This window comes from Xiphophorus couchianus, chromosome 15 (assembly GCF_001444195.1).
Source record: "Xiphophorus couchianus chromosome 15, X_couchianus-1.0, whole genome shotgun sequence".
NCBI classification, from domain to species: domain Eukaryota; kingdom Metazoa; phylum Chordata; class Actinopteri; order Cyprinodontiformes; family Poeciliidae; genus Xiphophorus; species Xiphophorus couchianus.
The window spans coordinates 681,655-709,365 of record NC_040242.1 but is presented as its reverse complement, the minus strand read 5'-3'; the positions used below and the strand labels follow the sequence as shown (position 1 = coordinate 709,365).

Genomic DNA, 27,711 nt, shown 5'->3' with positions numbered 1-27,711 from the left:
CATCTTGTCCCTCAAAAAGCTTATTTTAACAATATCTATTGGTGACTCAGTGTCTGGAAGAGGCAAATGAGCAGAAATGTAACCGATACACAGATACACGCAGAAATCCCGGCAGATTTTCTCACCACAGGGTGCCTTTGTCTCTGCTCTGAGTGTCGGTGAAGTGAGACTCCAGGAACATGTCCTTATAGATCCGTCCCACCATGCAGTAGATGTCCGACGCTACCTGCTCCTCCCCTTCCACCAGGGGCAGCATGATGTCCAGCGCTTTCTGCCTGTCACCAGGCAGGTTCCTCCTGCAGTCACACACGCACGAGTGTCAAAACACACAAAAAGCAGAAACCAAAAACAACGAGTCAGACAGAAATCTAATTTCACACACTTTCCAACTTGTGTGAGACATTTGGGAATAACAAAGCAGCTAATTAATTGGCTTGGACCACAGATCCAGACATGTTGGTTGAAAATTGGGAATATCTCTCGTAAATAGATTGTCTTAATGTTGAAGTGTCATTACAACATTCTCATATTCATGCAATGAGCTGCATTACGGGACAAGGAGGGTAATTATGTTCTGATAAGTTTATTTTTCTTCTCTTTAAACTGTCTTCATGATGTCTCCTACAAACAAACTTGAAATGAGAAAAAAGTAGCTTCTCAAAACTTAGGTTTTGTTCCATTTCTGCCACAAACTAGGTAAAATTGGACTGAAACGATTAATCATGTTAGTAGTGATTGATCGATTAATCGTTAACTGGAGCACAGACCCCCAAAAAATCTAATTTGCTGAAAGAACAACATACTAAGATCAATAATTAAGGCCAAAACTGTTAAAAGATTTTTATACATTTTGGAGTTAAGATCAACAAAAACATTTGACTGTAAATATGTTTTACCCAAAACTCTTTAAGTTGTTCAGATTTAGCTTCACAAGGTTCAAATTCACTAAACTGATTCCATGTTATTGCATGTAAGTAAATAAAATGTCTATTTTTGGATTTTCTAATGTATTTCTAATAAATGCTTAAAAGAAAAATCTTCAGAATGTGAGTTTTTAAAATCAGATTAAACGATTAATCGTCAGAATAACCATGAGATTAATCAATAACTCAAATAATTGTTGGGTGCAACTTTGAAGTAAAGCAGCTTTTAAAGTCTAAAGAAAGATTTTCAGGTAATTTAAATAAGTTATAAACAAAACCACCTCAGCAGAAAGTTTGGTTGCTTAGAAACAAAATGCAAAGAAATGTGGCATTAGTTGAGACTTTTGCACAGTTCTGTACACAATAAATAATAATTTCTCTTCCAAATAAAGTCATATATACTGAACTTCTCCTTATTTGTCAAACTACAGCTGCAGTTATTTTATGAAGATTTTATGTAAGATACCAACCTAAAATAGATTTCTTCTGTTTTATGATCAGAGCTACAACAGAGTAGCTTTGATCAAACCATATGCATCCATTAGTATGGTCTAGTCAAAGTTCAGATGGAGAACTTGAAATTTAAGTTTCACATATGCTTCTCATCCAGTCTGTCTGAGCTTGTAAAAATGTTAGTCTCCAAATGTGTAGAACTAGAAAAGTTAGGCGATATGGACTCAAATTTTTATCACGATATTTTGTGGTACTAATATAAAAACAGTAAAAGTGACAATAAGAACTATTTATTATTTTTAGGTAAGCGTATGGAGTGACACATAATGCCTGAATTTAATCATATCTTCAAAGTTATTGATATGTATTGATTGTCTTTTTGAACAAACAGTAGAAAGAAAACAGTAAAACTAACAATCCCAACAGTTCAGACACTTTTGGACGGTCTTAATTATTAATGATGTCTTAAACATCATTAATTGGAAATTAACGAGACAATATTAAATCAAAATTCTTATCATGATAAGAAATTTATCATGATAAATGATACGATAAATACTCGCCCCTAAGTAGAGGTTTACCCCCCAAAAAGCAGCTGGAATGACAGCAAAATGTGAGTAAAAACTCATTTTTGTTTTTATTTTTATTTCAAATACTTTGAAGGAAATGGATGTAACTTCACTTTGTTTCCTACCAACATTTTTCCCCTTTCAATAAATCTTTTAGTTCAGATTAAGAAGACTTATTCTGGACACGCTTTGAAAATTAACAAAAAAGATTTGAGTTCTCCAGGGTGTGAAGGTTAAATACCGCACGAGGCCTGACGGCTATCGTCATGACGACGGTCCACACAGACCTGCACTTTCCTCGTCCTGTTCTCCGTTTCCTGCCTTTCTCCTCTCCACACTATTGATGCGTATTTGCATAGAGGGCATCCTCTTCCTGCTCCTGTCAGGCGCCAACCTGAGCAACTGGCTCATTGTTCAACACCCACATAACTGAGACAGGAGCCGCTAAAAACCCGACAGATTCATTAGGGAAGCATAGCAACAGCTTCAAATTAATCACTCGGCTTTTATTTAGGCCACATATTGTTAATTTAAGGGCTTTGAGTGGGCCGCACCGTGCTGAGTCAGAACACAGTGAAATAACCAAAGTAAAGGCAATTATATAACACTTCAGCAAAAGAATTCAGTTAGTTTTGCTTTAAATAGAGCAGTTTTATTTAACCAAATTACATAACAAAGCAATAAAATGTTTTTAACTGGACAGAGCCTAAACCTGAAGTTTAAACACACTGAATTAAAAGATAATGGTATATTTTCTAACATGACATCAGATGCAATTTTTCCAGTTTCAGGTCAGTTAAGATTATAAAAATTATTTCTATCTGCTAAGTGCCAGAAACATGAGAGGATTTTAAAGGGATTTTTTTCCCCCATACATTTGCGTTGGATTTTGGTGCAATATGTAACTTTTATAAATGATAGGTTTTTTTCCATATTTGTTAAAACTATCAGAGACAAATAATCTGAAAAATAAAGAAATTAATCAAGCTTCTCACAGTGCTGCTTTTTCCATCTACAGAAATCCAAACGGCCAAAAACAACCAATCAGAGCGAGGAGGAGGGTCTTAGTGCTGTCAATAATACTTGTGTATGCGCTGCTAAATGGTGGAGAAAAGACTTACTATTAAAGGAAAACTGTTTATCCTTAGCTGTAGCATAGTAGAGAGAAAGGAGGGCACATACATGAGGATGATTGGCAGCATTAAGACCCTACCGAGGCTCTCATTGGTGCATTTCTGAATTTATGTGAGGAATCTTTAAAAAGAGCACAACTGAATGATTAAAATGTGAAAATGAAGGATTTAAAATCATATTATGGCTTTAAAGACCAACTTGTGGAGGTCCAGTATCTCGATTTTTACAAGATCTCACAAAAGAAAGCAGGAAGTCTGACATTTAAGAAAGCAAGCATTGAAAATACTTTAAAAAATATTCTCCCCTCATTGTCCTGGTACTGAGAAAATAAAAATGTTCTAATACAACCGCAGACAGGGAAGGTTTAGTCTGCTTTAATCTCAGACAGTGAGGAAAGTTTTGTGTATTTTTAGCTGTGGTATGTAAACATCTGGTTTTAGCTGTGCACATAGTAGCTGTACAGTTTTTGGCAATATAAATCATGCATTAACCTTCCACCAGAGGAATGTAAAAGCTTTCTGAACGAGCCAAAAAGATCATCATCTGGGTTTCTACACGATGATGTCATTGTAATTAAAGCTCTCAGGCATTATGGAGCGGCGTCTCTGTTGTACGGCAGAGGTCTGTTGCATCCTCATTCTGTCAAACAGCCTGACTGCACTTCACGTTAAACTTTGGTAAATTAGAAATAATTAGGAAGCTACAGAAATCTTTAAGAAGAACAGCTAAGTTCATGTCTTTGTCATCAGATCTGATTTAAATGGAATTATCTGCTAAAAATTTTGCTAAGGCTTTTTAACGACCCGCTGATTGAAATCAGGCCAGGATAAAATCATTTTTAATATTTATTTCTGGTGTTGCCTTACCACACAATTTCATTCCAGGTTCTCCTCATGCTTTATAATGTGCCAGTGTGTCTATTTTATACTTAATTTGACAGCTACTGGTGTGTTTTATATCTGAAGATCTGTTTCTAACAAGAGGAGTTTTAATCACTAGGCAGAAAAAGGAATTGGAAAGTTTTCTTCTCCTGTCACAAAATTAAATTAAAACAATAAGGTTGGAATTTGATTTGAGAAAAAATATATAATTTTGTTGTGATTTAAATCAAAATATTAAGAAAGTGAATATAGCATGTTAAAAGAAGTGGCAAAATACTGAAATCTTTAGCTGTTAAGTCTGGTTTTACGCATCGGCACATTTAGCGGCTTGCCTGTTGCAGGTCCGACTGTTGATTTTTACTTTATTGTGAATATATTTTTTCCAATTTTTTTTTTATTCCTTCTGACTTTTTTTTAATGGAATTTCTAATTTAATCTTTAAAAAATTAATTTAATTTTTTTTTTGTTTTGATGCAAAATATGTAGCAATTGTTCAAAATTGTGCTACAAATTCAGAAAAGATTTCAGCGTTCGCTGATGAAAGCGTCTGGTTTGCACATCTCACATCGTGATTTAATAATTTCACTTACATTGTGTTAAATTTCCAGATTTTCTTGACAGATTCCACTAGTCATTGATACAAAAAGCAGCCATTTAACATCTGCAACAAAGAAAGCATCACCTATTATTGTTTTATTGCTCTTGCTTTTCTACACAGCTACTTTTAAATTTGGGGTTTTTGTGTCAGAAACCTTAAAATGCAACTTTTATAAATGTATTTCCATATTTTCTACTTACATAAGACATTCGACTTCTTTACTGCATGCAACTGAAACACAGTTTCTCTGCTGCATATTTTTTCTCTCAGCAAAAATAAATCAGACCACACATCTCCTTTACTTTAACTGCAGGTATAGTGACTCATCTCAGCTTTTGTGAGGCGAACTGGAACAAAATATCTGCACCACATTCTGCTCAAGCTGAACAATAGATTTTCTGTCTAGCATTTATTCTATTTGACTGTGTAACCAAATAGAAATGGTCCAGGTTGCAAATGTAAACCGAAAAGTCGCTCACATTCGGTGCTAACAACTGCTGCCAGATTAATGACCATCATCCTTTATTTGCTGAATGAGGCAGATGCACCATAAAAACTGCAGGAAGGTTTTACAAGAAAAGCAGCTGGTGTGAAAGAAGCAGCCAAAACCCAACTGTGTGAAACATCTGCAACATATTGAGGATTTTCTGTTTGGAAAATAATAAACAGCCACTTAAAACCTACATATGTGAACTTCAGTATACTGATAAATTTAAGCAAAAATAGTTTACAACAGCCTGACATAGACATAAAAAAATATAAATTATAAAAATCTCCCAATAGAGTTCATGTATGGATCAAGATAGAACTACAGGGTAGTCCTGCAGCAATGCATTCTGGGTGCAGAACAGAGGTAATTGGTAAACAGTCTTCAAGTTGAAGTTATGACATCTTTAAAAAAAAAACAAAGCAAGCCAAATAATGTCGTTTACTAATTGGAAAGTTAATTTCTGGATTGACATTTAGAAACAAACGATTGAAGTCAGATTTAAGTGTCAATACTCTGTCTTCACATATTTATATTCACATATAAAAATCTACAAAAAAGAAAAAAAGAGTAGTAAATTTCTGCTAAAACCACAAGAAAGTTTGAACTTTACTTCAGAAATTTTCTAGAACAAAATTACTGATCTTGAGTTGAAAATTTGACAGAAAAAAAAAATCTGGAATTTCAAGATTAATCTGAGTTTTTCAAGAAGTAACTTGGAAATTTCTGAGTTTAAAAAGTCAATAATTTGCTAGAAAAAACTCAGAATTTTTGAGATTAATCTAAAGAAAATTCTAGAAAAAAAACTTCTTTAGCTTCAAAAGTCTAGAATTTGCCAGAAAAACACTCAGAAATTTTGAGATTAATCTCAAAATGTTTCTAGATAAAAAACTAAAAAAGTGAAACTTTTAGTTAAAATTTGCTAGGAAAACCTCAGAAAGTTTGAGGTTAATCTCATATAATTTCTAGAAAAACATGATAATTTTTTTTCTAGAAAAAAACTTGAAAATTTCAGTTTCATAAGTCTAAAATTTGCTAAAAAAAAACCAATCTGAAAATGTCTTAGATTACTCAAAAATGTTCTGAGTTTACCCTTACTTTTAATTTTTTAATTTTTATTTTTTTAATTGCAATGTCCCTCCGAGGTCATCGTACAAAATAAACCAAAATGCTTTCTTCTAAAAACGTTTTCAAGTGGTAAATAGTTTCCTGTCTGTAATATTTAATAATTAAAGCCTACAGGTTTGACAGATCAGCAGGCTGTAAAGCATGAGTGCTACTTGCATGTTTTCTGTCTTACCGGTTCAGTGCAAAGGCATAGTGAAACTTCACGTGTGGATGAGCCATGGGGTCAAAGGTTGGCAGCTTCTCGAGAGTTTCAACCAGCTTCACAATGGACTCATAATCCTGGAAGGTAAATAAAAAAAATGCAGTTCAGTTTCTGCTGCAACCTTATGCTTCACATTGTTGACATAAAGATTGTGGGAACAGAACAAGCTCCTGCAAACTCTGATTTCAGCAAGATATTAATCTTCTCATGCCACCTTATTCATTCAGACGCTCTAGAGCAGCGAACGCATGCCGGTAATTGAGTGGGCTCTTCATCATATTTGTGTTCCTTATATTTGCCTACATATTCACTACAGCCACTGCCTGCTGAATAATTCACGACATCCTGTATGCTTGTTGTCCTAATGAAAGATTCATGAGGCTGTGCGATGCTTTTGGTGAGCAGCAGGATGTGGACAATGAATGCACCACAAAGCAGAGATGAAAGATGGGGAAGGATGGAAGTTTTAAAATGAGCGGTACAAAAGATGCGCCACAAGCTCTCTGCAGGTGGTTTGGGACGACTTGTGTTTGAGGAGAAACGATTCTCTGAAGGGATGAAAACGGCTGAGGTGACCTCCACCAAACATCCAAGTTCAGACGAGTTTACTTTCCTCTTAAATGGGACGTTAAGATCATCTTTGAGGTTTTTCTTGTTGATTTTCTGCTAAATGTGGATGCAGCTAATGATTGTTTTAGTAATTGACTATACCACTAATGTATTTAACCACTTGAGCATTTCTTATACAATACTAGAAATGCATTAAAAACACAAATAATTAAAATCATTTTTTAAATAAGAAAATAAAAATCTTTGTAGCAATGGTAGCAAAGGATAAATCAATATTATGTATATTGATTTTTTTTTTAATAACTGATTAATAATTTGATAGAAAAAGTTGCTTAATATGAGATTGTTATTTTATTATTTCAACCAGGTGAAGACAGAACGAGGCCACTTAAGGAGTTCTGAGTAGAACAGATGAAGGTTTATTTTTAAATATAAATACAAAATGTGTATATTTTGGTACAGTTTTGGATTAATTACTGTTCTGAGTACGTTGTTCTTTCAGGAAATACACTTTTTTTGAGTCGGTATACTCCAGAAAACAATTAATTTATTACTATAGTTCGATTATGATCATTTCAATAATCAATTAATCGGGCTGAAACGATTAAATTGCAAACAAACATTCAGACATTTACCAACAATAAAAATACAACTGACTCGATTATTTTCATAAGCGCTATTTCTAGATACTGAACTGTTTCTACTAAAGAGCAGAAAACAGTTAAAGAAACTAATTTAAGTCTTGCTAATGCTGCTCCTATGTAGCACTGTTTAACGTTTGCCTACCAAGATGGCGGATTTCCGGGATAACTTACTTCTGGCCCGGTCTTGTGGGAACCGTCTATAAATAATGAAGTGTTTCAGTGGAGTATTTAATTGGGACGCGCACCAATTATGTCATGGATTGTATTTAACATATAATCTGTCATAAACAACTTTATCTGGTATCTTATTGACTCATCATTTATTTTGTATAAAACTGAATCTGACTTTCAGTAAATTCCTGGTGCTTATTTTTCATTGTGTACCTGAAAAACAACTAACTTGTCTGGAGAGAGTTTCTAAAACCTCAACAGGTGCAGCAAATAAACATTTTACTTGTTCATACACTGTGCCAGACAAAATACGTTTCACTATTTTTTTTGTTAAGAACTTGAGTTTTAACACTTGGAGACATTTTTGACTGCTGCCATCCAGTCACTGAATGTTTTAGTCAAGCACAGCTCGACTGTCACAGAGATATGGGTAAACATGGCAACAATACAACATGGAGACAAGTCTGACACAGAGCATTAAACATTTTCTAACTTAGTGCGGCGTCTGTCCTGAGGTAGGAGGCAAATATCTTGTCCTTTTTGCTACTTGCTGCTCAGAACAACATGCTCCTGTGTCGTTTTTTAAAGCTCACCTGGATGTCCCTGTATGTCAGCAGCAGGTTGATGACCACGTCCACTGAAAGACACTCCACGTTGTCCAGCCTCTGCTGAATTCGGCTCAGTTCGGCTGACAGCTCCACGCCGGTGTAAAGTTCCCGAGCTTTACGGATCTCGTTCAGAATGGTCTCTCTGAAATACTGGCTGCAAGACAAAAACCATACATTTAGTTAGAAAAACCAATCAGATTTATGTTGTTTTGGCTTTTTTTTATATATATTTCCAACCTTGATACACATTTTTTATATCAGACTGAGATAATATGAGTAAATAAAAAAATATATAATTTCATTTATTAAAGCCAAAGTGACCAGTGAATGCTTATGATAGGTCTTCACATTTTTTACAAAATCATTTTTAGATAATGAGATTTTAGTCTGGTTTTGAATTCCTTTCACAACGAGCTGTTTTAGGGTCTCTGTCACTTTAAATACATATAAACTCCCTCCTAAACTGTGCTGGAATTCTGCTGGGGTTGCTAGGTGACGGGCTGGGCTCTGCTGAGGTTGCTAGGTGACGGGCAGTGCTGGTGGATTATGACTTAACAATTGGGGCGTTTTCGAAACACATAAAAACATTTACTAAGTACATTTACGTATTACTGGGTGATTTTTATTTTTAAGTGCTTTGGCTTTTTTAGAACCATAAAAACGTGAATTTTGAATAATAGGTCCCATTTAAAAGACAAAAATGACATTTTTAAACACTTAAATTTACTAAAAGGAATGGTGAAACATTTTCAATTTCAAAAATCCCTTTTTTTTAGCTATAATTATGCTATATAACCTTCAGCGAAAGTCCACATCGGTAGAGAACTTTAACTTCCTTTTACTCAAACAATCGCAAGGTTTCCTCAAACTGGGCAGAAAGTTAATAAATGTATGGCCATCCTCCTCCTAAGGTAAATCTATTAAAGTTGGCAGGAGAAAAACATGATAAATTTAACTGACAGCAAAAGTATTGGCATTCCTTCAGCTTTTTAGATACAGATAAATATTAGGAGCAGATCTCAAAAATGAAGAACACCAGCACTCATGCATGTAGTTGGACACACCTGGTTTTAATTAAACATTAGAACGGGCCAGTTAAGACAAAGACCTAAATTCATTTTTACTAGGAATCTGTGGCATAAACTCAACATTGATCTGATTGATCCAACTTGAGATATAATGTCTAAAACTGGTAACCTCATGTCAAAAATCTGGTTCAGCAAAGTACTGACAAATTACAGAGACATAGCACACTTTAAAATGATTTACATTACGACTTCATAGCATTTGAGACAAGCCTAATCCAAACTTTAAAATGGTCTGCATCTACAATCATAATTTTTTCCTGGAATATGAAAACATTTTCATCTAAATGTTCAACACGCAACTGGTGCATTTTACAGCTTTGCCATTTCTGCTTAGATCCTTCGCTGTGTCAGTAAAAATGAGCAGTAAACAGAGTTCTTCCTCTGCAGAAGAGCCAAAAACAGGATGTTTGTTCATTCAACATCCCTTCTTATGAGCTGCAGTGGCAAAAGACTTTTTATTAGGTTACAAAATCTTTGTAACATGACCAAAATGAAAGATTCACAGCTAAAGGATGGTAGCTGATGACACACACACTGCAGGAAAGCACTCACTGAGAGTTGGCCTGTGACACTTTGAGCAGCTGAATGAAGCGGTCCAGCAGCGGCATGCAGATGGGCCCCAGCAGCATCTCGAAGCTGGGCTGCATCAGCTCCGTCAGGCCCTTCATGAGGCTGCTCTCGCAGCAGTACACTTTGTTGTGAGGTGTGACCATGTACGGGATGAAGGTGTAGTTGGCCGAACATGTCTGTGGACGGAAAACACAAACATTAAACGTTGCTGGAATAACCAGTGAAGCAGTGTAATCATTTATTTATTTACGTCTCACTTCAGATTAGAAACAGTTGAGACGTGCTGTTTTTCATTTCCGTGTTTTTACATCTGACAGTCTGGTAGCTTTGGTACAACTGGGAACCAAAATCGCAACTTTTGTTTTATTTTCAGCTGGTCCGGTTCTCTTTCACACTGCACTGCATTAAACGATCCAAACCCTTTGAAAACCCTGTTCCCTCCTCACCTGTGGGGGCGCTACATTAAGAACTACTAGAGGAAATGACATGAAAACCTCAGAAGAAGACACCGAGCGCAAATTTTCTTTACACAATGTAAACAAAAATGGGGTGATGTCAGATTTAAGCAGTTGTAGGTTTTCTCTTTGGTAAAAGTAAAATGAGTCGTTTTGTCCTGCTAGCGCTAGAGGCGCCTTTGTTTTGGTTGTATTTACCCAGAAACCCTGCACTATAGTTCACTTCCTGCTTTCGGAGCGGTCTCCGGTCTGCTTGGCGTTCACATATGCAACAGATTCAAACCGCAGCAGATTTCACTGAAACCAACTGAAACAAGTTGTGAGTTTGTAGGCGGACCAGAGTTTGGTTCTTTTGGTCAATACCAGAGTTTGAGTATTCACGTCTCCCCAAAGGTTTTCAAGACAAACAAACTATAGAGTTGGATTAAAGTGGACTAAACAGGACTGGTGTGAATGGATCCTTAGTTTCAGTCACAAAATATTCTCTTTCTTCAAAGAAATTTACACATTTAAATATTAATTTTAAATGCACATAATGTGAAACTTTGCTTGGACTTTTTTTATGACAGTTAGGCTAATTATGTCTATTAAAGTAAATATCTAATCGTCATTACAACTTTTCCTTTTCATTCATGTTTGGGCCTGTATCTTATACTTATAGTCATTTAAATGAGAAATCATACATGATATTTGGAAAAAGTGATGAATTTATGGGACAAAAAGACGCTAAATCCAGTATACGACAGCGGTCATCCAGGAAAAAAGTACTGACAGCAAATTTATCCACTGAGGAGCAAAAGTTTGGAGACCCTACAAACCGGTACCCTAACTGAGGCTTTGAAAGCACTTTTTGCCAAGCTCAGTTTTTCACTACTTTTTCTGAAGTTGTGAAAAATGGCTTGACAAAAATTCCAAAAGGAAACAAACAAATTACAGTGGTTCTTGGTATTTATAGCCGTTTGTGACCACAGTTATCCATCAATAGCTAAGATCCATGAACACCTGAACAAAAAATGTCAATTTTAAATTGTTCAAATCACTAAACGTCCGATTTGCAGCCTTCATTGGACAGAATTTGTGACACATTGTTGCACTCCCATTTCTCCCAATAGCTGTGTCACCAAATATTTCATATTTTATGGCATAACCATCAGTCTGTGTGCCATTTACAGTAATGTAGCTATCAAAATGTTACAATCTTAAGCTTATTATATCTATGTTGAGGTAATTTTCTGATAGAAAAGTAACTTTTATTTTAATGCTACACAAAAGCAACTTGTATAGGAAATTAACTAATCTCAAATAAATTGAGAAACAGAGAAATTTATCATAAAACATGTTTTATAAACATGTGTTAGCAACATTTGGAGAAACCAGTTTTATTTAATCAAGAAATCTGCACACATCAGCAGCCATGTTGTACCGACAAACGGCCCACAAAAAGTAACAAATGGAGTAAAAGTAAATATTTTAACCACCTTGTTTTAGCTTAGTGAGAAAAGTAAAAGCGCTCACTCCATCATTTTATGTCTGGCTAATACTAATCAACATATTCTGGTTAGAAAGAGTTTTCTATTAAAGAACCAATCTGTTTTCTGTTCAGAATATTTGCTAGTGTTGCTAAATGCTAAATTAATACTCATACATGATAATAATGACTGAGTTTTGGCTCATCAAAAAGCTGCTCTTTTGCGCTTAATATTCCTTATCTGCTCTGAAATCTGGAAATGTTCTAAACTTCAGTTACAATATTTTGTTTCATTCATATATGAACAAATACATTTTATTGCTAAATTCCCATCAAACTAACTTTATAGAGAATAAACTGTATACCTTTTTACTGTAAATAGATGGGAAGCAGAGTTTCAGAGGAAGTTTAAGCTGCTTCCTCTGCTTAAAGCTTTTTTACTTCACAAAATGTTACTGTGGGAGAACAGCGATAACTACACCATTAAAAGCTGATTTCTTATTCTACAAACACTGACAGCTATGCACTTAGATAAATTTAGCATTTTCCTCCAGTGCACTGAACAAATTAAAATGAAATTTAATGCTGATCTGCTGACCTGGTGCAAACCTTTCCATACACCATCATTTTCCTCCATCGTTGGCTTTTATTTTGCTTTATGTCTTATTTCTGCTGCAGCACCAATAGGGCTATTTATTTACATCTCATTTTTAGACATCTGTGGTTTGACTGTAATGATAAAGCTCTGGTGGCCTTTTTGCTGCTAATTAAAGAAAGAGGAAACGGGTGGTGTGTGCACACAGCTGAAGCACAAAAAGAAAACCTTGCAATGTTTTCAAAAAGAAAAAAGAAACCTGTTAGATGAGCATCAGAAGCTGAAGCGCAGCTGCTTCCTGACTAACAATCTATCATGTTTTCAGCCTTGCAGAAGCACCGATGCCACAGCTGATGCCTTCACTGCCACTGAAAAGGAAGTGAAAGACGGCATGGTGCAGCGATGAAATCTATCAACTGATAACAACTTCCTCCTGTGCAACAGAGGATAATGACATCAACTCCGGGGGGAAAAAATAACACCCTGACCCCTGGTTCTTTTAACTAAAGTGTGCTGCGAAACACTGCTGCTATATTTAGCTTTACTGTCTGTGTGTGATTCATGCCGTCACAGGAATCACATGGCAGGTTTGTTTCCAGGAGAACCTGAATGTTTCAGAACAGCTGCAGCTCGTCTGACGGGAACTTGAACAAGTCGTTTACAGGTAAAGGTTTACCGAGGTGAAACAGACTTTGGCTCCAGGGGAATGTGAGGCCTGGGACTGACGAGGAGTTCTTCTATTTGCAGTGACGTGCGGTGAGGTTCATAGCTGGTGAGGCACTGACGTCATCAGAATCAGATTTGCAAATAGATGCATAGATTGACAGCAGTTTACAGGTTATGTTTCACTTCTGCATCCTTACACATACAAACCTTTCAGCTCCGGCGTTGGTCTTCCTTTGGTTATTATCTCCTGCTTCGATTGAAAGTCCACTTGAGAAAACTTTTTTAGTGTTGTAATGTAGTCATCCATGTCGAAAGTCGGGATAAGCGAGAGGAAAAAAATCACTATCTCTATTATAATCTATCGCTGCACTTGACTTGCTTCCCGAATCGTTTAGCCTAGCTCGCTGTCACTTACTCGGCAGTTGAGGAGTGAACAAGACGAACGTCTGGGATCTTGAGCGCCCCCTGCCATGAGGCAAGAGAACTGCCTGCCTCACCTTGAACCTGTTCTCTGCCGTTTATAATCGCTCATTACACGAAACACGTTACACAAACACAGTTGGTGACAAAAAGCACTGTACATTATATACATAAGCTAAATTATTGGAAATAAGTTCACATATTAAATTTGTTTAAACCATTTTATTGACGCCGTACAGCAACATGCTCTCTCCGCTTAGCAGCCAGCGCAGAGCCAGGGGTTGCGCAATCCAAGGTGAGGCAGAGCTCGCTGCTGCCTCACCGGCATCGCTTCCAAGCATTTGAATGGGAAAATAAGAAAATTCAGCGATTTTGAACAAATAAAAATCGAAATTGGTGAAGCTACATGAAAAATAAATATTTTTTAGTACAAACCACCGGATGAATATAACAATTTAAATTACTTTATGATTATATATTTTCTTTCTTTCCATGATGGCTGGTGAGGCACTGCCTCACCTGCCTCCCCTGACCGCACGTCACTGTGTTAGCTCGCCACATTAGCAGCTCATCCTGAACAGCCAGGTTGAAACCTGCTGTTGCAGCGTAATTAAACATAACAGATTCTGTTGTTAACCAGTGCTTCTGCAGCTTCACCAAAAGGGAATATACCTATGTTACCTAGCAACCCAAGCTGAGCTCCAGCATGTTTGGTCAGCTGGTTTTACCGCTGTATGTGCTGTACAATGGCTGCTGGAAAAGACAAGTGTTTTATTGTTGACTTCCAATCTAGAAACAACTTGCTGCATTTTTGTTAGTTGTGCAGGAAGCTCTACTTCTGCTTTTCAAAGATGTACAGTTGTATAATTGTGCATCTCTGGAGTTATTTTCACATGTGAGTCTAAACGTTGAGTTAGGGGACCTGGCCAGAAGCAGCTTATTAGGATTTAAAGTGATAAAAGGCACTAAAAAAGCTAATTCTGAAAGGAATGAGACTAAATGAGACCGTTTTGTATTGTGCATAAACTTATTCTAACCTGTTCAATAGGCCACCTTTAAGACTTTTTTATGCATCTACCAACGATAGATGGATAAACGTTACCAAGCTAGCTAGCAATGGTTCATTTGTCCCACAAGAAAAATAAATTACATAAAATATATACAATTTCATTGTTCTATCAACGCAATTTAACATAGTTAAGATCAACTTACATATTTTCTAATGAATTCATTAATTTTAGATACATGCATTAAATATATTTTATGACTATTTAAGGATGTTTTATTGAGTTTATAACAGTTTGTTAACTCAATGAAGCCCTTGTTTATTCTTTATATTTATTCTCATTAAATCTTTGGTAGTTTGTAAAAACACAGTGAGTGTACTTGGAAATAAAGCTGTTGGAAATCACTGTAAATGGATCAACAAAATTAAATTAATTTTATTAAGTTATGGCAGGCAGTTAAAAATATCACATTTCAAACAGTTTGTGACTCATGTTTTAGATATAAATCCAGTGAAACATCATCTACAGAATATTTTGTGCACTCAGACAATATTAAAAACAATGTTTTTTGTGTGATTTCAGCATTTATACTGACATTTCAGATTGATCCCATTTATATTAATACATAGGTTTTACAGTTTGTTTGGATCTGACAGTGCAGTGTGAAAATTTAACAAATTTTGCGATTCTGGTCCCCCATCGAACTGAGTGAACTGAACCATCAGGTGTGAAAACGTCTAAAGATTGAGTTTGAAAATAAAAACACATCTTGAAAATAAATCACTGTAAAATTATACAGCTGTGTTTTGTGGCTGGTTGCACTCAGACAAGGATGGATCACTTTTCTAATAAAGGTATAAAAGGAATAAAAAATGTTTTTATGCTTGAGGAAAAATATAACAAAAATAAAATTAAAAGTTATGAAACACTTGTGTCAGTGTTGATGTTATATGTGATGAGTGTGCATAAAAAATGTAAAAATAACACTGCAAAAACTAAATTTTACCAAATATTTTGGTCTAGTTTCTGGTGCAAATATCTTAGTCCACTTAAAATAAGACAAAACTAACTTACAAGTAACGTTTCAGTCAGAAATAGGAGCTTGTTTTAAATAAATAATTCATTAATATCCCACTGGTAGATTAATTTTAACAAGATATTTTTATAAGTAACTTGTAAGTTACTTATAAGTTAGTTTTGTCTTATTTCAAGTGTACCAAGATATCTGCACTAGAAACTACACCAACAACACTTGGTATCATTTAGTTTTTCTGCAGTGAAAGCATCAATGTCTGCTATTACAGTATTGCATTTTAACTGTGTTTTTATGAGCATGCAGGATGAGATAAGAGGGGCTGCTGGAGTTCAGAGACCGGCATCTTACAGGAAGCAGGGAGAACAAATCACAGTGGGTGCATACGAGTGACATGTATGAGTTCACACTCTGATTCTGTGATATTCAGCACTTTTCACTCTACAGGAGTCGGAGAATAGAGCATCTCATGCAGCGCAGGCTCAACTCTGTCCACTGAAAACCAGAGCCTTTATATCTCACATCAGCCAACATTTATCAGGCAAAGTGTGTTACTGTGGAAAAGTAGGAAGCTTTATCTGTTGCATTAGTTTTTGTAAACAGTAGTACAAGTTAAGAATTAGATACATCTGCATCAGAATCTGTATACAAATGAGATTTTTGTGCAGAGGTTACAGTCCAATCTGCCAGTAAAAAACAGGATTTCCTCAGTTTTAAAGAACCGCCGTATTTGAATGCTGCTGGCGTTTCTTGCAAACCAAATTCTCAAAGTGCCTGAGCTTTTTCATGCAGTGTGTGTGGTGAATCACACGAAGCAGCTGTCATGTGGGGAAGGCGCATCTTGAAAGTGAAAGAAGAGACTTTTTTTTTTTATATTTAACCAAACAATTATCACAGCTCCTCAACCACAGTTTGCTGCATGAGTGCAAACCTTTATAACGCCGAGAACAGAAGCATAAGGCTTTCGATGCTCCGTTCATAAACCAGCATGTTCTTTACACGACACAATGTGTGTGATGTGTGTGAAACGGGTGAGTAATGTGTGAAAAACGAAGGAGACGGAGGGGAAAAAAAGCTTTGTGCACTTACAGTGTTCTTCTGGCAAATTATCTCCTGAAATAAGAGCAAAGAAAATATGTTTAGAGGCTGGACAGGAACATTTTCTCCCAGGGAAAATTTATTGCCAACACACCTGCTGGGTTAAACCAATCAAAGCTGTTAGTTTAAAAATATAACAAATAGTGGCCCCATATGTTAAACGAAATGCTGAACTAAACCGTTCTCTAGCATGAAATGTTAAAACGGATCCCTGTAGCATGCATATTTGAGTTTTCCCTTTGGAAAAATTACTATTCTGAATTATTTTTCCAGTAATTTTGAACATTAAATATCAGCATTGTGCCATCTTCATGTACAAAGATAATTTTGGCACAAATGTATCATCTCTTGTGTTAACAAGTTCAAGTAATGTTTGAAAACAGCTAATTTTATCATCCTCTTTGCACTGCTAAAAACACAACTAATCAGAGATTCAAAAAGACACCAGAGTGGCTCACCTTTTTTCACTTTTATTCTATTCAAACCAAAAAACAAAAGAGATATTTAAGTCTTCGGGACCAAACATGTGCAGAAATAACTTAATCTCAGTCAAACTGGCAAATCGTCTCCTGAAATACGAGCAAAAAAAAAAAAAAGACAGCATCTGTGCTGAGCAGTTTTTGGGTCTTAACACAGATATTCAGTTGGAATTAGGTTTGGACTTTGACTAGGCCACAAAAATACACTTAGAGCTAAACTATTTCATCGTAGTTTTGGTTGTTTGTTTATAGTTGGAAGGTTAATGAAGCTAGCACTGTTTTTCTGGGAGGTTATTATGAACAGAAATACAAAAATGTGAATAATTTTCCTCCGTTTTCACAATTATTTCCTTCTTTTTGTCGGTTACAACAAGAACTATTGAAGTTTGTGGTTCTAATGTGACGAAATGTGAGGAAAAAAAATTCTAACTTAATGCAAATGACCAGATTCTCTCTGAATATAAACTTCAGGTTGGAACCTGTCCAGGTTAAATGAAAATAATAAAAATCACAGCAGAAGCTGCAGAAAATTTAACATATTAATATGTGGGTGAGATTAGTGGCTGATCAGCAAAATGAAAGTGGAATTATTTCACTTTAAAACCATATATGTACAAAAAAAATATCAGAATACACTTGTACAAGAATGAAGTCAAAAGAAAATGAGAATAAAGTTATAATATTACAACAATAAAGTCATCATAATGTGAGAATAGAGTAATGATATTTCAAAAATTAAATCATAATATTATGAGAATAAAATTGTAATACTGTGATTTTATTCTCATAATTTTATCTTTTTATTTTTTCTTAGTATGGCCCTAAGAAAAAATTTTTCTGAATGTGTCACAAACTTAATAAAAGATGTTTCACTCACGTTGGGTGATTTTTTAAAATCCCATCCACAGAAAACTGGTATAAAACTCTTATTTTAAAAATGTTTCACCAGAAATAAACATGCTAATATTTATACCTACTTAAAGACCTTTTGCTCCAAGGAAATTTATCTTAACAAAGTTTCATTATTTAAAGAACTGAGATCAGAGGAAGATCTAGATTTCATGGTGTGAAGCAGTAACTCTCATCAGATGAGATGATGAGAGTTACTGCTTCCATCAGGAAGCAGTAACTCTCATCAGATGAGATGATGAGAGTTACTGCTTCCATCAGGAAGCAGTTTGCATTTGAGCTGAGAGAAACGCATAAAAAACAGACTTAATGGAGCTGAGATTGTAAAAAACACTTTATTGTGTCGGGACACATCTTTTTTGATAACGTGTGTAATATTGTTAATCAACTGTACTTTCTATTTAGCATGTCCAGAATCGCAGCTTAGCTACGCCTGAAACGATTCACTGGATAAATCATCATTATTAATTAATTAATCTCTGACTCGACATATTCAAAAAAATTATATTTGACAGCAGTAATTAAGGCAAAACAGTTAAAAATATGCACTTTTTGTGTTTAAGATTTAAAAAACAAATTGACTGTAAACATGTTGCATTGTTTAGCTTCACCTGTTTCAAATGCTGTTAAAAATTTCCTAATAATCATATTTCCTACCCGATTATTAACTGGTTAATCCAAAAATTGATCAACAGATCAGCCCGACAATGTATTGCTGCCAAGTCAAGCACAACTTTAATTTTTTAGCTGCAAATGCATCGTTTGCTACAGACACATTATTGCATTTTAGGCAATGAAGTGTTTATTTTCATATTTAAAAAAGGAATTTAATTATTTGTGTATTTGCATCTTTTAATGTATTTCTAATATTGCATAAAAAAGGCTTGAATTAAGAATTTGCAGAATTTACCAATTATTTAAAAATCTGATTAATCACCAGAATACAAAAATAATTGTTAGTTTCAGCCCTACAATAAATAAAAAAGTGAAATAACGAGTGATCTGTGACGTTTTTCATCGTATCTATGCCACATGCACCAAACTACATCGTTATCAACCTCCAGCCTCGACCTGCACATAGCTTTTAATCGGCAGTGGAGCGTTGCAGACAGGCCGGCTTACCTGCAGAGACTGGAGAGACTCGGCGTTAGTGTCGCAGTACAGGATGATGTTGTTGGCCATGCTGAAGCTCTCTCTGACTCCCAGATGGTAGAAGAGCGAGGGCTGGCGGAAAGCATCTGTCATCTCCACAACAGCTATGTCTAATGATGAAAAACAGGTGCAAGTGTAATGTTAGGAGTCGATGCAATTTTCTAATCGACTGTAATACCAATGTTGATCAGTTTGGTCTATAAATGCATATAGTGCAGTGAGATTTCCCTAATTATTGCCACGTGTCACCAACAGAGAGTTCTCACTCTGGGGGAAAAAACCAAAGATCCATTGTCAGCAAAGCAGTCTCCTTTGGAAAAAGCATCGGATTAGGAAGATGGAGTTAATGAGGTCGTAAATAAAAACACACAGAACAGTTTGACTCTCTTCTTTAATTAAACATGTGCACATATTAGAGATTAAATGCCTACTAACTTGTAAAACAGGCATGCTGGTGGTCATTAGTTGCATCCATAAAGCAGAGAGGTGGATGATGTCACCAAACTCACATGGTTACGCTCCTGCAAAGTCAAAGGAGCCAGTTTCCAACTCTCCAGCTCCTTCTGGCAAAAGTTCAGCTCATATTTTCAGAGCAGACCCACTTCAGGTCAATTTAAGTCAGACTACAACCTGTAACTGTGTAGAAAAAGAGCCAAACAGCCAGACTGCCTTGTCAGTTCAATGGAAATGTAAAGTTAGCTTTTCACAACTCCGGGACACATCAGGAGTCTGTCAATGTTTTCTGTTATCAAAATGGCTTCCATAATTTCTGAAAAGCAGACACATAGTATCAGGAGCGCCTGCAGGATATTATCGGAGGCTAGGCGCAACATCGTCACTGCACACGAACACAACCACATCTGCAACGCGCAACATGTGCCTGCACAAACCTAAACCACATAAATATAGGCTACTTGCACATAACGCGCATGGCCCACAAAAACAGCAGACCTATTCCTATGTCTGAGACGTCCAGAGAAGGAGAAGATGAAGCAACAATGTTTGCTTCATTCCTACTCATTTGGTAATGTTTCAACTAGATTTAACTGTTTTACCCGCAGTTTTAGCTTGACGCTCAGGAAGAGTGCAGCAGATGTCACGGTCGGCCAACCGGGCGACCCATCAGCTCTTCAGTTCGCGAAATCCCAACAAAAGCTCAAAGCAACCCCAACACTATTTTTTTTAACTTAAAATTTCAAGGTACGCACGGTGTGTACAGCCGTACAGCTGCAGGCGCTGCGGCCTAGTATGACTGACATCTACACGTCTGCGTAGAAAGTAGCCGCAACGCTACTTGACAAGCTACCGGCTAATAGTAACACTGAAAATATTGAGTTTGTCTAAAATAAATACTGAAAAGTGTTCATAAAAAAAAACAAAGCATAAAAAACCTAAAATACGAAGGTCAAAATTCCTTCAGTTGAAAAATGTTTAGTGATTTCTAGCACTTTTGCCATTTTTTCCATAGTTTTAGAGAATCAACATGGATGGATGCAACTTTTTATGATTAGAATTAAGCTGTTTAATGTAAACAGCTTAACAGGTTAGGTTAGATTTATGGCCTATACAAAACATGTTTATTACATTATTAGATCATTAGATTTCAGTTTTGAGCTCCTTTCAGAAAAAGCTGATTTAGGGCCTTTTGTTACTATTAGCACTTTTTGCTATTCAATTATTAATCCAAAAACAAATACAGTAGATTAGCTACAGATGCATCTTTGCTACAAATTACTAAAGGAATGTTATTTAATTGCATTTTAGGAAATAAAATGATTATTTTCTTGTTAATGAACTGAATTATTTGCTTATTTGCATCTTTTTATGCATTTCTAATATTGTGCAAAAAAGGCTTAAGTTGCTAAATGACAAATATGTAGAATGTGCCCATTTTTTTATCCGATTAATCGTCAAAATAATCAAGTACCATCTAGTATTACTGGCTTCTAGGTGAAGGCTGAAGGAGTTAATAGTCTCCAGAGAAGTCTAAAATAAATCCATTTCTCTCTCTGTCTTTTTTTTGCCTTTTCTACATTTAATCTCTTCATTTTTCTATTCCCAAGAAAAACCTTCAACAATTCCTGCAGAGAGACATAACAGTGATTGGAAATTACCAAAATATGTCACATTGCTCGTCTGTTTTTGACTCCAGCATCAGCTGAGAGGAGGACATGTGACCCGTTAGTAACTGCTGAAGGCCTTATGCAGCCTTCTGTCAACATTATGTTGGTGGTTCTGATGTTTTACTGGCATGAGTTCAGCTCTGCTGAGCAATCACGGCTGCTCTCCAGGAATAATTAGAGGCTGTGCAACCAAATCAGCCACTGTGTGAGAAATCTTCAGTTCTTCTCCTTGAAATCAAGAATATTCTCTTATAAATTGTGAAAAGCTGAATACAGATCAGTTGACGGTGGGGAAAGAAAATCACATGGCTTATGTTTGAGGTGCCTCTCAATTATTTTTCTTTAAAATCATTAAAAACTGCAGTGGTTCAGGTTCCTGGCAGTGGGTCTGATTTAACTTGATCTTTGTGTAAAACCAATTAGCAGCAGTTATTTTTGATTGAAAAACAGACATGATAAAACTTGTTTTGGAGGATTTACACATGATTCAGCTCAACAATGCAGACAGTTTTAAAGATTTTCCAACATCTCTAATTGGATTTTATTGAGACAACGATAAATTGAAATGTATCACAATAAATAATAAACGATACAACAAATGCACCCCGTTAGAATTATGTTATTGTAAATAACTTATTTGTATAGCATCTTTTTAAACAGATGTTAGAAAGTTACAAATGATACAAGACTCAAAAATGTGTGTTTAAGAGACATGATGTCAGTTTGTGTTTTTCCATTGGTTTTCTCCTTATTAAAAATGCATTAGCAGCGTTATTACATCACATTTGTTGTAGTTCTGGCTGAGAAATTTGGATTTTCATCATTTGTATTCCTTCTGTCTCAACAGGAAACATTTTCCTGCTGAGTTTCCTCCCTCAGTTTATGCTGCATTTTGTTTTCTGAGTGAAAATAAAGCAAAGTTTATTGCATCGTTTCTGTCTCAATAGCTTGTTTGCAATACTCCCCTTCAGATGCAATATTGATGGGGTTAGCTGCCAGCCGAGAAGTGAGACAAGCTTATCTTTTATTCAGTAGACAACCTGTGCTGCTTGTTGGCATTCAGTCGCATCTTGTCTGCATAAGGCGGCTTACGGGTGAAGATAAACGACCTTTTTTACGTGTTTGTTCAGGATTATCGAGGTTTTGAGGAAGATATGGGGGGAAACTGTTTCACCTTTGAGCATTTCTGATGAAATCCTCTCTCCAGTCCAGTTCTGATTGTGATTGCTTTGAGCCAAAAGAAGATGTTAATCATTAATTGTTCCCAGAGAGGATTAAGGTCGAAGCTACCTTGGTTTTAATCAGCGAATGTGCATCCTGATATGCAGATCTGATCACTCAGAGAAAACGCAAGCCTCTTGATATCACACATCACTGCACTGAACCGCAGACCTTAAAAGTCCTTTCTATCCAGTCCTCTGCCCACTTACTGTAGCTGGAAATGGAAATGGAGGCAGTTTTTTGTAGAGCTGGGGAGAAAGATGAGGCTGATGATGAGGAACTGATCATCAGAGGCCAAAACGAGAACCTGCTTCCTGTTTGAATTTGCATGTTGTGGTGAAAAGTTCATGGTCACCGTTCAAAGGTTTCTGCTGAACCGCTGACGACCTAAATTCTGCAGCAGAAAACTTAAAGCATAAATTAGATCATATTCAAGCATTGCAGTAAAATTCTCAACCTTTTACCTTACAGCTACATATTTAGGAGTGTATTAAAATATCATCTCCTGTCACCAGGGCGATGAATCAATTTTAAAATTTTTATTAAAAAAAACAGATCTGAGAACAAAAGTTTTTCCCAAAAGATCAGCAAAAATTATTAAATCTGCATTTGTTGGACACAGATTAAAATAAAAAGGTTTTGCTTTAAGCCTCATAAAAAAGACTTTCATCTCTTCAAAATGGATTTTCACACCTGTAGGGTTCTGCCAACTAGTTTCTAAACAATTTAATGAGCTTTATGAGTCCCTCAAGGAAAGAGAGATTGTACATATTTATTAATAAAATGCAGCTGTTGAAAAGCTAAATCTGCCTAAAAGCTAAATATGCCACTAATGGGAGTTGTTACGGTTATTTACTGGAGATACTTTAAAAGTCCTCAATGGTTTTTTTTAACGAATAGTTTGCTCTGATTTGAGGTTACGACCAAAGGAGGTGTGAGGAATATTAATCCAATTGGTAATATTGACAATTTTAATACTTATCAGCTGAACACAGCTATAAAAATAGACTTGATTGTTGAAAATTAAGAAGTATTTCACTTTCTGGCTGAGCTACATTTTCATCGTTTAAAGTTTCCAGACACTAGTGAGGAAGTCTCTGGGCTACTTAACCTTTTCACCCAGAAGTGACTCACTCTTTTCCCCTGAAAGGAGGATTACATTCCTTTCTGGGACAGAAGGAGGGATTTGAACTCAGATTCAGAGCTGGTGATTCATATTCTGGTCACACAACACCAAGCTGGAAACTGATTGAATATCTGCTTGGTCACCTCCTGCGATTCATTTTTATCCAGACGCATAAATGACAAACACAGACTGGTGTTTATGAAGAAGCTCAAACTTTCTTAAAGCAATAAAATCTGATATTTTGTGAAACTGCCTGATGCATCAGTCACTGTAGGAAGTTGAAATGTTGCATTATTTGCACATTTTTCCTAGACAGGTAATTTTCCCAAATCTGACCAATCACTAGGCCTGTCACAATAACAGATGTTGCTGGATGATGAATTGATAATCAATAATATTGTTGTTTTGAGACCTTTTTTAAGTAAAATAATGATAACTGTATAATAACGCAAGAACACACCTATCAATAAACTTTAAATTCTAACGAACATTTAACACCGCAGCTAGAAGACATTTTAAATATCTAGAATAAACGCACAAAAATTAATTATGAACTCTCTGCAAACAACATTTTCCTTTGAAAAAAGTTGAGACCAAAGAACCAAATTCAAGATTTTTACCATCCAGTTTTTGGTAGGATGAGAGAGAAAAGAGACAAACAATTTTAATTTTGTGATTAATTGATTTGCTGCTTATTGCAAAACTCTAGCCAATCACCTTAATGTTTTCAGTAATTTCTTCCTTTCTGACCAATCACTGCAACTCGGCTGAATTTTGAAATTTAGAAAGCCGAACCTACAAGATGAAACAATAAAATTTGCCTTTTCCCCCCCAAACAATTTCAAAACATTTGTAGGATTTGCTTAAACTGAGCATGTAGTTCACAATCAGAATCATTTTACTCCTTGTGCCAGTAAACAGATTCACAGACTGGAAAAATGCTTTGGTGTTAATCTAACAAATGTAGAAACAGAATTTAAAATAGATATACAGTGGGGGAACAAAAGTATTTAGTCAGCCACCAATTGTGCAAGTTGTCCCACTTATAAAGATGAGAGGCCTGTAATTAACGTCATAGGGAGAACTCAACTATGAGACACAAAATGAGAAAACATATCCAGAAAAATCACATTGTCTGATTATTTATTTGGAAACTTTGGTGGGAGCAACATTTCTGGCTCTCACAGACCTGCAACGTCGTCTACTTTCTCATTTTGTCTCACATAGTTGAGGCCTCTCATCGTTTTAACTTGCACAATTGGTGGCTGGCGAAATATTTTAAGAAAAAGAAAAGTATTCAGAGTGGCAGATGCTGTGATTTTTCATAAAACATGCTGGATTTGCCAAGAGACGGAGTTACAAAACCATTTCATGTGTTGCTATGTGCCCCTATCGCACCCTAACAACCTTTTATGTTTATCAAAATGTCAATACATGATGCTAAAAGCTCTTGCAATTACATTAGACTCTACAGTGTTTACATTTTACTCAGGTGTGTAGGCCTGCTTTTTTTTTTTTACCGGGGAAACCTGGGCTTGACTCGAGGTACAATAGGTAAATAAAGCCCTTGCTACAATCAATTACATAAGATGTTGTAACCATGGAGACGGAGTACGGAAACTGCTGTAAATGATGTGAGTGAAGCCGTCAGTGTGTGATTTCTCCCTCGTCGCTATTGGAGAGGGAGCGAAGCGAGGTTTGTGTTAGCAGAGAGAGTTTTTCCCACACAGAGAAGAAGAAAGATGGTGACGAAGAAACGTCCCCGTGCTCCACCTCAAATCCTTTCCCACCGAAGGGAAGTTTCTCTTACCCAAAAAGGAAACCTTCGAGAGCCTAACCTTCAAGATCGCTGCAAAACGTCCAGGAACAGCAAATACAGCAGAAATTCTGCAACATAATGTGATCGTTTTTACTTATCCAATTATAAAAGTGGGAGAGTTTCACAGCAAGAACACCAAATCTTAAAAAGTATTTCTTATCTAGTTTCTAGTGCAAATAGCTTAAGAAACTTGAATTAAGACAAAACTAATATAAAAGTAACTTATCAACAAGATATAGAGACTTGCTTTAAGTAAATAATTTCTTTTTATTGATAAAGTACTTGTTGTATTCGCAGATAAATTAACTTATAACCTGGGGAAATTGTTGTGTTAGAAGTCAATTTATCTGCCAGTGGAACTTTTTCATCAATATTAAGGAATTATTTACTTAAAACAAGCTTCTAGATCTTGCTGAAGAGATACTTGTGAGTTAGTTTTGACTCATTTCAAGATATTTGCACTAAAAAAGAGATTAAAAATACTTGGTATGATTTGGTGTTTTTGCAGGAAAAATACTGGATTTCATCTCGTTTGATGCCCTTAGTTTTTAATCAGAGTGAAAGAAAACCACTTTTGTATATTTTTATGCAAAACATTCACTATAAAGCTTGTGTCTGCAGTTCAAATCCAGCAGGTGTTTTGGTAACAGCTGTGGCAAAATCCCTTTAACCTGCAGAAACATGCAGAAATACTCCAACCAAATTTTTCCTGTGCCTGCTGTTCCTGGAAATTTGGCGCAGATTAGGAACGCTATGCACCCGATGGTTTCCTTTCTGGAAGGAAACCAACTTTAAGCTCCTTCTTTTATCCAGCAATACGGACATTTATTTGATTTTTTTCTTCTTCTTTGGAACTTAATTGTGTTAACTTTTTACTTGCTTTGTTAATTGTTCATTTTAGAAACAAAAGAGTGTTTCAGGCCGGTTGCGTCACCATAACTCACGTGGACTGGAATTTTTATTGATCTTTTCACGTTTGCCAATTCGTCACCAGGAAAGCTTTGTTTGAAAACTGTGCAGGCTTTATGTGAAAATGTTGGGAGGACATTTTCTCCAGGTCTACACTGAGCTTTAAATCAATGTTTTATACAAAGAAACTATAAAAAAAACAAAACCAAAGTAGAAAAAGAAAAAAATAGCTCTCATAGATCTTCCAGTCTAAGCAAATTAATCCCTTTTCCCTCAGGACTGTGTGGGGGAATTCAAGACGACCACTGTTCTGTAGTTTCAGTGTCCTGCCCTGCAGAGAGCTAAATGCAATCTTTATTTTTAGATACAAGTGTGTTGGAAAAAAACTGACCCAGAAAATAGAATAAAATATGTTGCAGGAAGTGAGTCCAGCCTAGCTCCCTTTCACCTCTGCTCCACTTTGTAAAACCTCCAGGAGTGGAGAGGCAGCAAACAGCGGTACCATGCCTCAGCCCCCAGGGGGGAAATGGCAGAGAACAGAATATGAATTCATCCATTCCTGACAAACAGCGAAGGAAAAACATGCGCTGCTGTTCAAGACGCTTTGACATCCCTACTTCATTCACTTCCTGCCTGCTTTTCAGGGAATCTGAATTCACGTTTGTGGCAGCGTGTAATAAATATTGTTTCAGTGTGTCTCAGTTACTTCGACTAAAAAAGCTTTTGCAATTTGGACTGGGAACAGTTGCAGACAGCAAGAAGTAAAAACGAACAGGAACACTTTATTTGAAAGGTTGCATAAGACATAAACATGACAACATCTGTTATAAACATGAAGGAGTCTTCATGAATGTTGGCATGAAGTGTCATTTGGTAAATAACGGCACTTTTAAAGCAAAGCTGCATTAAAAGTCCATTAATGACACTTTTATTGGACTTTTAATGCAACTTTGGATGGAACAAAAATACTTTCAGTAGTTTTAACACATCATACTTTTTATTTTTACTTGATTTAACAATATGTGCAATATATTATTTTTTTTGTCATACACGATATAATGGCACATATCATGTATGTTATGGATACAGTTTTTATCCAGGACTTTTATGTGTTTTGTGAAATAAATTAAGGATTTTGTGAGAATGATAATGCAATAGACAGATAATATTATAGTCACACTGACTTGCAAGTGTAGGTAATAACT

The 27,711-nt window shown here is 35.9% G+C and overlaps 1 protein-coding gene across 2 annotated transcripts in view; it reads right to left on the bottom strand.

Annotated features, from left to right (window-relative positions):
• map3k5 (mitogen-activated protein kinase kinase kinase 5) overlaps window positions 1–27,711 on the bottom strand; it is a 74,550-nt gene that overhangs the window by 35,900 nt on the left and 10,939 nt on the right. Inside the window, exons 2-7 of one of the 2 annotated variants that reach the window (XM_028040255.1) lie at window positions 19,279–19,418; window positions 16,760–16,783; window positions 10,009–10,202; window positions 8,354–8,522; window positions 6,346–6,452; window positions 126–296 (exon numbers count right to left, since the gene is read on the bottom strand). In XM_028040255.1, coding sequence (XP_027896056.1) covers window positions 126–296; window positions 6,346–6,452; window positions 8,354–8,522; window positions 10,009–10,202; window positions 16,760–16,783; window positions 19,279–19,418 — 805 coding nt within the window. The remainder of the gene's footprint in view (window positions 1–125; window positions 297–6,345; window positions 6,453–8,353; window positions 8,523–10,008; window positions 10,203–16,759; window positions 16,784–19,278; window positions 19,419–27,711) is intronic. The other variant, XM_028040256.1, reaches the window with a different exon arrangement.